At 36.2% G+C, this 12,552-nt stretch overlaps 1 protein-coding gene across 1 annotated transcript in view; it reads left to right on the top strand.

Annotated features, from left to right (window-relative positions):
- Nucleotides 1-12,552, top strand: part of PTPRD (protein tyrosine phosphatase, receptor type, D) — a 1,328,567-nt gene that overhangs the window by 1,207,965 nt on the left and 108,050 nt on the right. Inside the window, exons 23-28 of the mRNA XM_014953943.1 lie at nt 668-861; nt 2,778-2,804; nt 4,954-5,071; nt 9,989-10,576; nt 11,008-11,105; nt 11,976-12,235. Coding sequence (XP_014809429.1) covers nt 668-861; nt 2,778-2,804; nt 4,954-5,071; nt 9,989-10,576; nt 11,008-11,105; nt 11,976-12,235 — 1,285 coding nt within the window. The remainder of the gene's footprint in view (nt 1-667; nt 862-2,777; nt 2,805-4,953; nt 5,072-9,988; nt 10,577-11,007; nt 11,106-11,975; nt 12,236-12,552) is intronic.

Genomic DNA, 12,552 nt, shown 5'->3' with positions numbered 1-12,552 from the left:
TTGTTATTTTTAAACACTTATGTCTATGAACTTTTTTTCAGGTTTGGTTTTTCGTTTTTTGTTTTTAAACTGCTTTCTTGTTCCATGTTGTGCTTTTTGATTTGGGTTTTTTTGGGTTGTTTGTTTTTTGGTTTTTTTTTTTTAATTTTGTATTTGATCTTGGAAAACTGATGCTCCACACATTTTCTTTTCTTCCATACTTGAAAGTGACAGAAGAAAGCCCTATTATCAGCCTCCTTTTTATACTACTGGAAAAAAAAAAACCAAACAAACCTGAAACAAAGAACTTAGCAAAAAAGAAAAAAAAAAGGGATTTTTTTTTAAATCTTTTCTGGTTTTATTACTAGTAGTAGTATTATTTCAATGATTAAAATATCTCTTTGTATTATAATGCTTTGAATCTCAAAGCATCTTCCTTGGCTTTTGTACATTTTTACATGTTTTTCTATTTCTCTAATACTCTTTTTTCTTCCATTTTTTGCATCAGTCATGTTTTTTGATCTTTTCACTGAAATGTAGAGCAGAGTGGTTGAGCATTTTCATTTGTTGAACAATTTGTATTCTTCAAAGAAAACATAGTGAGTCTGCCCTTCTAAAAAAAATAAAGCAAAAGACATGGGTGGGACAGGTGCCTGTAATTCTCTTCTGTCCAATGATGTTGTTCCAGTTCCTAGTGGTCCTCCTCGCAAAGTCGAGGTAGAGGCTGTCAACTCTACTGCTGTTAAAGTGTCATGGCGCTCACCTGTACCCAATAAGCAGCATGGTCAAATCCGAGGATACCAGGTCCACTACGTGAGGATGGAAAATGGAGAGCCAAAGGGTCAGCCTGCGCTGAAGGACATCATGCTGGCTGATGCACAGGTAATTAGGGCATTTTATGTTCTTTTCAAGGACACAGTGAAAACATTCAGTATACCAGACAGCTATCCAGAACTGCCTTTTTTTTTTTTTTCCTTTCTATATTTCAGCCTACCAGCTAACATTTTTTATCTCCGTTGTAGCAACTTTTCTTCAGAATACTCACATATAAAGGTTCTTGGGTCAAACTTGGGCATCCTTTTCTGTATAGGTGTGCAACTAAACACTAAGCTGCGTCGTACTCATGGCTCCTTCAAATTTGGAAACTTCACCCTGTACCTATGCCCAGAAGTTTTAAAGCATCAGGGAGATCTGAGCCAGGTCACAGTCAATGTAGCAAACTGTACACTGCCTTATCCACCTCCCAGTATTTTTTTTGTTTCAGTGGAGAACATAGAGTCCTTAGAAGCCTGTGTTAGCCCATTATTACAGTGTTTTTGTCATTAGCATGGATCCACCTCGCCACACATTTCACAGGAAATGGCTTTATTAGTGCAACCTTAGCAATAACCAAGATATTTCTACTTGGCATTATTCATATCAATAACTGTGCAATAAAATGAGAAGCTTATTTTAGATAGGTACGGGGTTACTTATATTGAAATATTTCCCATGTGTTTTATAGATTGTTTTGAAAACAAAAGCCTGATCACATCAAGTTTAAAAAACTTCTAAAAGAGGATTTTACAGATTGGAATACACTAGTGCTCTATAAAACTGAAGATTCCCAAAGGTCCTGGTACTCGAGGAATCACCTCTCACTGCTAGGTCTCAATTTATGACTGGAATGACTGGAAATATAAGCAATTATTAACCTAGCATAAAGCAAAGACTTGTTTGCCTCTTAAGCATTTTATGCGAATAAATAAATGGATTTGGGCTTCTTTAGTTTCTTCTTCCAGTCTGAGTTCTAAATTTCATCTGTGCAGATACCTTTTCTGAGCACAGGTCTCCTACAAGTGCGTTTTGCTGATCACCCCATTCTCAAAGTATTGTCTCTGTCCTTGGAGATCTTAGTTGCAGTTTTACCTGCCAGTCTGCCTATCTCTCTCTATGTACTTACTTACGTATTTTGCAAAGCACAGTGTCCTTACAGCTTAAATTCAGCAGAGGGATGGAAACAGGTGGGGAGTTGGGATGGGAAAGAGAAAAGGGAGGGGAGATGGAAAAGGAAAAGGAGATGCTGCTGGACTCTGGTTCTCCTCTTCCTTGCACAGATTTTTCACTCTCAACCTCTGTGTTGTGGTAGTTTAAATTATTTTTAATTACCAGAAGGTCAGAAACGGGAGACTAGATAAGGTATTGGAGCCCAAATACCATAAAGGCAAGAATAGTATTGCATTTTTGCCAAGTTTGAATTTGACCTGCCTGTTTGCCATTGGTTCACTCTGGATAGTCACCTCCTTTTTCCTCCTGGCACTCATTCCTGCCTATCATGCTTCTATGGTACATGTGATCAGGGTATGAAGACTGTGATGGTAAAAGATCAGTGAGGTTAAGTTTCAAAACTAAAAAATCTTGCTATTAATTTAAACAAGGCATTGAATTCATTTAGGATACTTGAGCACATAGCCTAGTAACATGATTAACTAAACCAGGTGGCCTTTAATTCTGCCTTGGTAGATTTTGCTAGTATAATCCATTACAAAATATTACTACATTGTACAAAAGGATTCGTTACTTCTTTCGTCTCTCAAGTGGCTGCTTTTTAGGGAGAGCAGAAATCAAATTAAAAGTGTCTGGCCTGATTTTATAACCAAATTCTATATCATTCTACAAGATTCATTCAAATTGTACATGATTTTTCCAGACATCTTTCATGTTTATTTTACTCTTAAGAAGAAAACATTACTTTAACCAGGTTACAAATCTCTTCATTTCTTTTATTTTTCCTTCCAACATTGTTTACTCTCAAACAGTGGGAATATGATGATACTACTGAACATGTGAGTAGTTTTTAACTGGCCAGAAAAGCAGTGTGTGTTTGGTTTGCAGTTTTTTTTTTTTATCTTGTTTGCTTGTAGCCTCCTTTTATTTTTTTCTTTAGTTTTCTTCAGGTTTTGGGTGGGTTTTTTTTGTTTTGGGGGGTTTTTTTGGGTCACTTGCACAAACGCATGCTCCTAACATCAAGTTTTTTCCCTTATGACACTTATTTTATTGGTTTCTTTTCCCAGGGAGAATGGGGGTTACTGTTGCTTGCTTGTTCTGGGGTTTAGCATGATGCCAGAATGTACAGAACTGGTTTGTGTTGTCTTCTTTTTGATGGCTGTTACTAACTTTGCCTCACAATTTCCTTTTTACAAGAAGTTATTAGAAAAATAAAACAAAAGTTGTTCAGTGTTTCTTGCAATAGTTGTTTTTTTCTGTATTAATTTTAAGGTTAAAGTTTTTTGTGTAGATGAAAGTTCAAGTCAGTTGTGCTTTCTTTTTGTTAGTTTGATGAATGTGTTTTCTATGCTATCAGGAAAGTCTTTATGCCTAAGTATAGTGTTGGCTGTATCCAAATCACATTTTTAAACAACAACACTACCTGCAATCATATCTCTTGCACCATGAAGTACTGTTTGCTTTAGATGAGGCTAATATCATCACTGTTTAAAAGCATGGCAATTATGTGGGGTTTTTTGCTTTTATAATTTTTTTTTTTAATTAATATCAGGTGCAGTTTCCTTATGAAGATGAGAAGTCTGTCTCACTGATTTTGTTATTTAGGGTCAATTGAATTCTGAGATGGAGTTTAAGGAGGGCTGGATTTTTTAGGGATTTTTTGGTTTTTTATTTTATTTGAAATATTTTGCCCACTCATTCTGATCATTACCTTGCTATTTCTGGATTGCTAATAACTGACTGTAAATACAATGCCGAATTCTAATCACATCTGTACTGAGCTCATACCCACTGTCTTGAAAAACCCATTTACTGTAGATAGTCTGACCCATAATTTTTATATTAACTTTTATGGTTGTTGCATCTGAGGGGTGTGTGATTGCATATTCACTATTTATTCTAGATGCATAAATATACCATCTCTCTAGCAGCAATGACATTTAGTGCAAATCCATTCAGGCATGTGAAAATGCGAACTAGTAGTCCAGTGGTTACAGACTGGAAGCTGATGAGTTGGGCACTTTGGGCCAGCCAGTTGCCTCCAAATACTGTCCTTTTATATTTGCATATAAATTTCATTTATATCATGAGTGTCAAGACTTACATTCCTCTGGCTGCCTTTATAGCATGATGTAAGTTTAGTTCATTTCAGATGATTGGCCCTTCAGCGTCTTCTGTGTGTGTATACACGTGTGTGCGTGTGCACGCATATGTAAAAAGATTCCCCTAGCTTCCACACTTACAATTTGATCTTGGTCCCATTCACTTGTACTAGCTGAAAAGCTACTTGTTTTGTAGTTGCTGTCATTTATTCGAGGGCTTTCAGATTTATTCACTGACAAGATTTTTAATGGTGTTTTAGGTAGTTCTTTTACACCTGAAGAGTGCATTGTTTCTGAAGTACTTTGAGATACTCAGATGCACAATCCAACCAGCAACACAGGTTGCAATGAAGGTCTTACGAAAGTAACAAGGCTTTCTTGTTCAGCAAAACCATCAGTGCAAATGTGGATTCATTACAAAATGTGGATACAACTGCAGTACTTCTTACTAGGCATTTTGTAACTATATCAGTGATGTCCTGTAAATGATTTAAGTTAAACAGAGTTTTTCATATCTACATATGCATGTATTTCACAATATGAGTAGTATTCCTCAGGCAAGGTATTTCAGAAGGCTTTATTCACTGTATTTCACTTTATTCACCACAGAGCCTTTGGCCTTGTGCCTTAAACTGCCTGAGGCATGCTATTTAGAAGCATGCTGTCTTTTATTGTTTAAGGGAGTGAAACATTTTGCATTGTGAAGTATTTCACACAGAACAGTCTGTCGGTGCTCACAAAATGCTTGCTATCACTGCCAGTATCACAAAAGCAGGCATACTTTTTGTAATATACAGGGTTTGTCTGAAGAATTCCTTGCTCTCCTGGAAAAAAAAAAAAAAAAAGTCGATTTTTAATAAATTCTTCTTGTTTTATTTCATCTTAGGAAATGATAATTTCTGGGCTTCAGCCTGAAACTACGTACTCCTTCACTGTGACAGCGTATACAACAAAAGGTGATGGAGCTCGCAGCAAGCCTAAACTCGTATCGACTGCTGGTGCAGGTAATACTCACATACGCATTCATGTCTGAATAAATCCTTTGACTTTTTCTGCCAGTGTTTTGCTCCTACTATTTGGAAGTCTCTTGTTGTGTAAAAAGTGTTTATAGGACATAGGTTTTTCTGGGTCAGTATTTGGCCCTTCTTTTATTTAAATGAAGGCAGAACCACTGTCCCTCTTTGTCCCTTTCTCAGCTCAAGGTATGGCCAAAATGCAATACTTGACTTTATACTCTCTAGTAGCAGTTCCGTTCTGAATGGTGTCTTCTTGGAGAGATAAAAAACAGAAATTCAGAGATGAGAAGAAGATTTGAAAAACTTGTGAAGGGCTTTCCTGATCTTTATGAGTGGCAATTCTTCTGCATGTCAGTAAGAACATTGAAAGAACCTGTCTGTATTACAGTCACAGCTTACCTCAGAAGAATGTGATTATTATAGCAGAGAATTAGAAAACAGAATGAAAGCCTGTGAAACCCTGAAACCCATGTTGCTTCAGTGGTGATTTGATGCAAAAACTGGGGCAAAAATAAACCATGCCACTGTGTTAAGTCTGCATTTGATCACAGGTGGTAGTAGATGGTGGGTATCTGACTGCATGACTAATACAGCTGATTCAGTTAACACTGATGGGCGTGAACTGAATTGCTTTTAGATGAGGAACAAGTTTTTAAAATTTAAATGGTTCCCCGTGGGACAGCTTAACCAAATTGTACCACAACAGCCTTAGCGTGGTGTTCACCTAGAGGTGTTCACAGCCTGTAGATGTTAATTTTCTGAGTTTTGGAGTGTAACGGTTAAGGATATTCCATTACAATCACATGGAAACCTTGGCAGCACTGTTAAAAGCTGTTAATAGCAATGTATTGTTTATACTAATATATAAAGTCCAAAAGGCATATGTAGTTGTACTTACACTGATTGAGTCAGTTTTTAAAACAATTACTGAATGTAAAGCACATCTTGTACTAATATCAGAAACTTTTCTCATCAGCTTCCTTGGAAAAATCTTGGTCTTGGTGGCTATATGTATCCTATAGCTTCATTTCAGATTTTAGAGTACCTCCTAGTCATTAGTCTTGACTGATGCTGAAGCTTACCCTCCAACTTCTTATCTATCCTGAATTCTCATGCTCTGGGAAAAAAAAGGATATATAGTTCTCACTTGCATTTGAACCTAATTTAAGATCTGTTATTATTTTTAAAATTCAGTTCTCAATTTAAATAAACACAATTGTATAGATTATGATTTCGTTAGTTACTAGACATAAACATAGGCTATGCAAACCTGCTTGCAAAACTTAAAGCTTCTGTGCTTTAAGATGAAGAGATCCCACGTCCCATAAAACTCTGAGTGACTGAAGAGAATTGAGAATCAATTGAGAATCAGAGGCATGCCTGTAAATGTAATATGTATTATACTGTTCTTGATGTTTGCTTCACCCTGTAGGCAAGTAATGTTTGTTCCTGTTCTCTAGGATAACAGCTAGTCACCATCTTGCTTCTTCATACATTCCAGGTTGTATGAACAGCTCTGCACTTGCTGTTACAGCTTGCTGTGGTTGAGCTTTTTTTATAAGGAAAATACACATGCAGATTTTTGAAAAAGGAGACAATAAAATAGCCAGTACCAGGTGTTTCCAGCTCACCATCTTTCTGTGAGAATACATCAGGCAGGTGAATGATGCATTAATAGCAGGAGCTTGTAGGTGTGAAATACACCCTGTTCTCTGAGAGTTTCCATTTGATTATTCTTTTTTTTCTTAAAAAAGAGGTATTCAAATACTAAAGAAAGATCTGACTTTCTAGTCTAATTTCTAAAGGTTTAAGTCAGGTGCAGCTGTATTGGAATGAGCGAGTTCATATCCATCAGAGACATGAAAGGAGAATAAAGATATAAATGTTTTCTGGAGAAGCTTACTATTCATAATGTATTTAGATGATAAGTAACTAGTCAGCCGTGTCCAGTTTGTGATATAAAAGCATCATATACATTTTAGATGGGAAAGATTCACCAAATATAAGTGAGCCTACAGGATGGTAACTGAAGTTATTACTGAAGTCACTGAATAAAATTAATATTTTCACTCCAGAGTGTGTTTTTGTCTTATATTCAGTTTCCTTTTCTAGTTTTTGAAATCAGATGGAAGAAAAAAATGTTACTGAATGTTTCAAAGTTGAAGTATTTGAAAATTCTAAATTAGGTGGGGCAGAAGTTACAAAATATGTGATTGATTAACAAGACCTTGATAAAAATTAAGACATACTAGTCAGTGATATAATACAATTTAATGGAAAATTTAAACAGACTTTTAATTTATGGGTAATAGTAGTTGAAGAATCTCATAGCACAACAGCTTGTCCATTGTTTGGAATTTACCCTCCGTGCAGGACAGCACTCTTGACATACAGATTTCAGCTAAGAGGAGAAAATTTACATTAAGACAGTGGTGTACTGTATAGAAGCTATAAGAAACAAGTTACTTCAGGTAATCTGGCAAAGGCAGTTTGCATGAGCTTCTACTAGTTATGGCATATCATTACAACTGTTTAGTGTAATGACTGTTGCAAATGGGTGTGTGAGAAGCATCTTGCTGTGTAGTGATGGAGGTACACTTCACTAGATCAGAGAATATGTTTTTTCATGGGCAATTTCACTTCATTCAGGCTCATGGCAAATTCAGGTATTATTATCACAAGTTTCTAGATAAAGCTATTCCATGACACTACTGTATATTGGACTGCACAAAATCCTGCCTTTTGTCCCACAAGACTACTATTCACAAGTGATCACACCAAAAGAAAATGTTAACTGAAAGCTGTCTGGAAATAAAGAGAGAGAGAATAAAATATTTTCATTCTCTATCAATAGTTGCATGTTAACAAAAAGTTTAAACACGTTGCAAAATCAGGCTCCATATTAAAAATAAAAGAGTGACTGTTGTTGTTTACCATTTTAATCATAAGTAAGCTTAATTAGTTCCCCTGTTCTGATCAAGAACAAGTGGTAATTTCTGTCTTTCTTTCTCTGTAGTTACCACAAAGGTTAAAAAATAGTTATAACTGTGAGGTCTGCCACAAGAAAAGAAAGCAATTTATCACAAAAATAATTTAGTGACATCTTCCAGCAGTCTCTCTTCTAGAAAGGTGAAGGAGGTATTATTCTATTTGTGTGGACTCCTCTTCTCTTTAATGTGCTCCATTGGTTTCAGTAATAGTTATAATGTAGAGAAAAATATGGCCTGCAAAAGGCCTTCACAGCCTTTTCTTTGTTCCATATAGGCTCATAATAATCAATGAGGAAAAGTCAGAACTAGTCAGAGAGATACTCTTTATGCAGCAGAAAGGATGGGAAAAAACATGATTCCTGGGAATAATACTTGCAGGTGAACTAGACATTTAAAAGGAAGGTTATTTGGAAAAATTATATGAAAACTAGCTATAATTCTTAGGCAATTAGAAGCAATGTCACGACTTACAACAGATATAATGAGAAACGAGCTTATTAAATGCAGAATTTTCTTCAAGCCATACCATTTCTCCCTCCTTATTCCTAATTCATTATGGAATGGTAGTTGGAATTTTTGACAATAAGAATCTGATTTGCTGGGTGCCTGAGAACTGAAGATAAGTAATAAAATCCATTGAAGTGTTTAAATACAGTAACCAGAGCTCACAGTGAAGCAGTTACATTCACATGGGAAGGCTTTGAATGCTGATGGAACTAATTAGTCTTTATGGAAGACTATGTTATCTTGGCACTACTACTCCCAAGGCTATTCTAGTCTGTTGACCTGTCAGGCATTAGTACACAATGAACTCCAAATTTCTAAATAGTTATGGATATGCTTCATTATCAAATAAGTCATTGTAATAGAAACGGACTATTTTGAAATAGAAATATTAATGGAAATATAAAAGAAATATATATAGAGAGAAATATGAATTAATTAATAAATAAAATATATAAAGAAAATAGACAGTAAATGAGAGCAATTGGTTTGGGACTTCAAAAATGTACACCATATAACCCCTCAATTTGGGCTAATTTGACCCTCTAGACTGGATATTCTCACCACACTTACAGTCTGAACTTCTGTGAAAGACAAATCCTCAATTTGGACCAATAGATCCCAATTTAGGATTTAGTGTATCCGGTATGCAGGTTAAGAAGAGCTTCCAATATAGTCTTCTTCAAAGGAAATCCAGTTCAAGTGCAGCAAGACCATGCTGGAAACTAAATCATATGCAGTAATACAGGACAACCAAGAAATTCAGTTCCAAACTGTTGCTACCACTACAAGCTGAAACAGCCCGTGCTTGAGGTGATTTGTGTACAGAAAGTTGAATGATAGGTTTCTATCATATGTACTAATGATAGTTGATGACAGGGTTGATCTGACTCCCCTTCTACCACATTTTAACTATTAATGGCAAAAGTTACATTAGACACATCTAGAAATTTGTAATTTTTCCATTATTATTACTACTACTATTATTATTATCATTAATTATTTTTCCATTTACAGGAATGGCAGAAATGTGCCTTGGATTAAATTAATGAATGCTTTGACAATACTCTTTTTTTACAAGCAAGGATTTGTAAGTGAGACAGAACCATTCATGAGATGTCTGTTTGAAGTTTTACTTCTTGAGTCGTGTTCCTAAGTTCTGTACCTCTGAATGTTCTCTGTACTTAGAAATAATGTCGAGGGAAGAGGATAACAGTAAATGGTTTTACTATGGTAGTTCGTTATACTTTATGACTGTAGTGCAGACATTATTTCTTCCATAAGACAGTAACTTGTGGAACTAAGAGTGAGGGAAGAGAAAATTTATCCCTATTGCTGCTAAAACTAGCCTCAAGAATTGTACATGCAATTCTGTTTGTATTTATCATCTTTAAATAACATTGTGCTACAGTTCCAGGCAAACCTCGACTTGTGATTAGCCACACACAGATGAACACGGCTCTAATTCAGTGGCACCCTCCTGTCGACACTTTTGGCCCGCTGCAGGGTTATCGGCTGAAGTTTGGTCGCAAAGACGTGGATACATTTACCACCATGGAGTTCTCAGAGAAGGAAGATCACTTCACAGCCACAGATATTCACAAAGGAGCTTCTTACGTCTTCAGGCTCTCAGCTAGAAATAAAGTGGGCTTTGGGGAGGAGATGGTTAAAGAGATTTCTGTTCCTGAAGAGGTACCCAGTGGATTTCCCCAAAATCTCCACTCGGAAAGCTCTACTTCTACATCAGTTCAATTAACTTGGCAGATGCCACTCTTGGCAGAGAGAAATGGCATTATCACCAAATATACCATCTTGTACAGAGATATCAATGTTGCTTACCAGCCAGTTGAACTCCCAGTTGTTCCTGCTGATACCACTATGACACTTTCTGGCTTAAAACCAGATACCACATATGATGTAAAAGTACGTGCCCACACAAGCAAAGGGCCTGGTCCATATAGTCCAAGTGTCCAGTTCAGGACACTACCCGTGGATCAAGGTAGGATTTGTCTGCTTATGGCGTTGACCTTTAAAGGAGTATCGGTCTTTGGATATCAGTGTTTTAGAAGCTGTAAATAAAACTGACTGGCCCATTCATAAAAATAGGTTCATCAAACACTGAAGGTAAAGTATGTAAATCTTAATATGTTTTGGATGCCTTAGAATTCAGTTGTTCCTTGCCAAGCAAGTTCTGGCTAACATCTTCACAATTCTTTCAGGTAAGGAAAATGTACGTGTTGGGTTGTCACTAGATAAAAGTGAGAATGGTTAAAATGTGATATTTGAATATGAGCAAACAGGTAGGAAAAGTGAATCCTTGTTGGTTTTTACCTAAATGGAAAGCTAAGACACCTGAGTAACAGTAGAAATATGATGAGATCTAAGCTCCAAGATGTTGTTTATATACATTGTTGTGTTTTTTTCCAGCAGTGTTTGCAAAAAATTTTCATGTTAAAGCAGTAATGAAGACTTCTGTTTTGCTGTCCTGGGAAATTCCAGAAAATTACAATTCAGCCTTGCCTTTCAAAGTAAGTCATTTTCCATTTGTATGAGAGAAAACACATAAACTAGAGGATGTCTTTCACCTGGTTAAGTGGCTTACTAAACACATGGGTTTTTTTGGTATTTTTGCATTTAAGAATGCAAATTCAGCAGCAATATTGACCCAAGCTGTTAAATTCAGTCGTTTTGCAAGATGAGCTTTCCACTGTTGTGGCAGTATTTCCAAGTCATGCTAGTACTGCTATTATGCATGATATGAGCACCTTGCTAATTTGCAGTTCATTGCTATTATATTTTAGAGAAAACAGTGAAAGAAAAGACTAATTTTCTTCTTTTTCTTCATTTCCGTAGTGACTGTAGCTGAGTACCATTTTGGTTTTGTCTCCTCACATTAACAACACATTTTTGCTTTACAACTCTTTTGCTCCACATTAGCCAGATAAAGAGACTCAGTGTAACCTGAAGTCTGGCTAGCATTTCTTCTGCATCATTCTTCATCACTTGTGTCATGTCAGGCAGTGGCAAGTGAAGAGCAGTATCTTACGAACTAAATGTTGCAAGAACCTTTTTGTATAAGAGGTGTGAATGAAAAAGTCAAGGTACCTTTAACAACAAGTATGTTTTGATATAAATGCTCTGCTGAAGCAAAACTACTGAATTTGAGTAAGTGAATTGGATTTTAGGAGGTCTTACACTGCTGTAAATTAATATAGTTCTTTTTTATCCCTGAAAGCTAGAAGTTTAGTTGTAGTACTGAATTTCAGTACTATCTTACAGCCTAAAGTCATTCATTCATTTTGAATTTATAGCTAAGGTTCATTCCTGAATTCAGTGTGACAGTATCAGTTGCCTTCTCTTCCTAACCAAAGCCACCTTCAATTTATATTTTAACTTAGATCCTTTATGATGATGGGAAAATGGTAGTGGAGGTTGATGGACGTGCTACTCAAAAGCTGATCACTAACTTGAAGCCAGAGACATCATATTCGTTTGTGCTGACAAACAGAGGGAATAGTGCTGGGGGTCTTCAGCACAGAGTGACAGCAAAGACTGCACCAGATGTGCTTCGCACCAAGCCAGTCTTCATTGGAAAGACCAACTTAGACGGCATGATAACTGTGGAACTTCCAGAAGTACCTTCAAATGAGAATATAAAGTGAGTGAATGAATGACATATCATTATTTTTAGCTCCAGAGAGGTAATTATTTTTACTCTTAGTAAAATATAGAGCTGTAGTGGAATAAACAGGGATTTATTCTTGATAATGATACAGAGAGTCCAGCACTCTGCAATAGTATTTGTTCTAATATTGGACTGCTATTTGACAATACTAAACTGAGAGGTGCTGTTGACTCTCTTGTGGGGCAAGAGGCATTGCAGAGGGATCTAGATTAGGTTGGAGCATTGGACAATCCTCAGTGGCATGAAATTTAACAAGAACAAATGCCAGATTCTGTTGTTAAGGTACTTGA

Source organism: Calidris pugnax, unplaced genomic scaffold, assembly GCF_001431845.1.
Source record: "Calidris pugnax isolate Ruff unplaced genomic scaffold, ASM143184v1 scaffold178, whole genome shotgun sequence".
NCBI lineage: Eukaryota > Metazoa > Chordata > Aves > Charadriiformes > Scolopacidae > Calidris > Calidris pugnax.
Note: the sequence above shows the minus strand (reverse complement) of the source record. Positions and strands in the feature narration are given on the sequence as shown.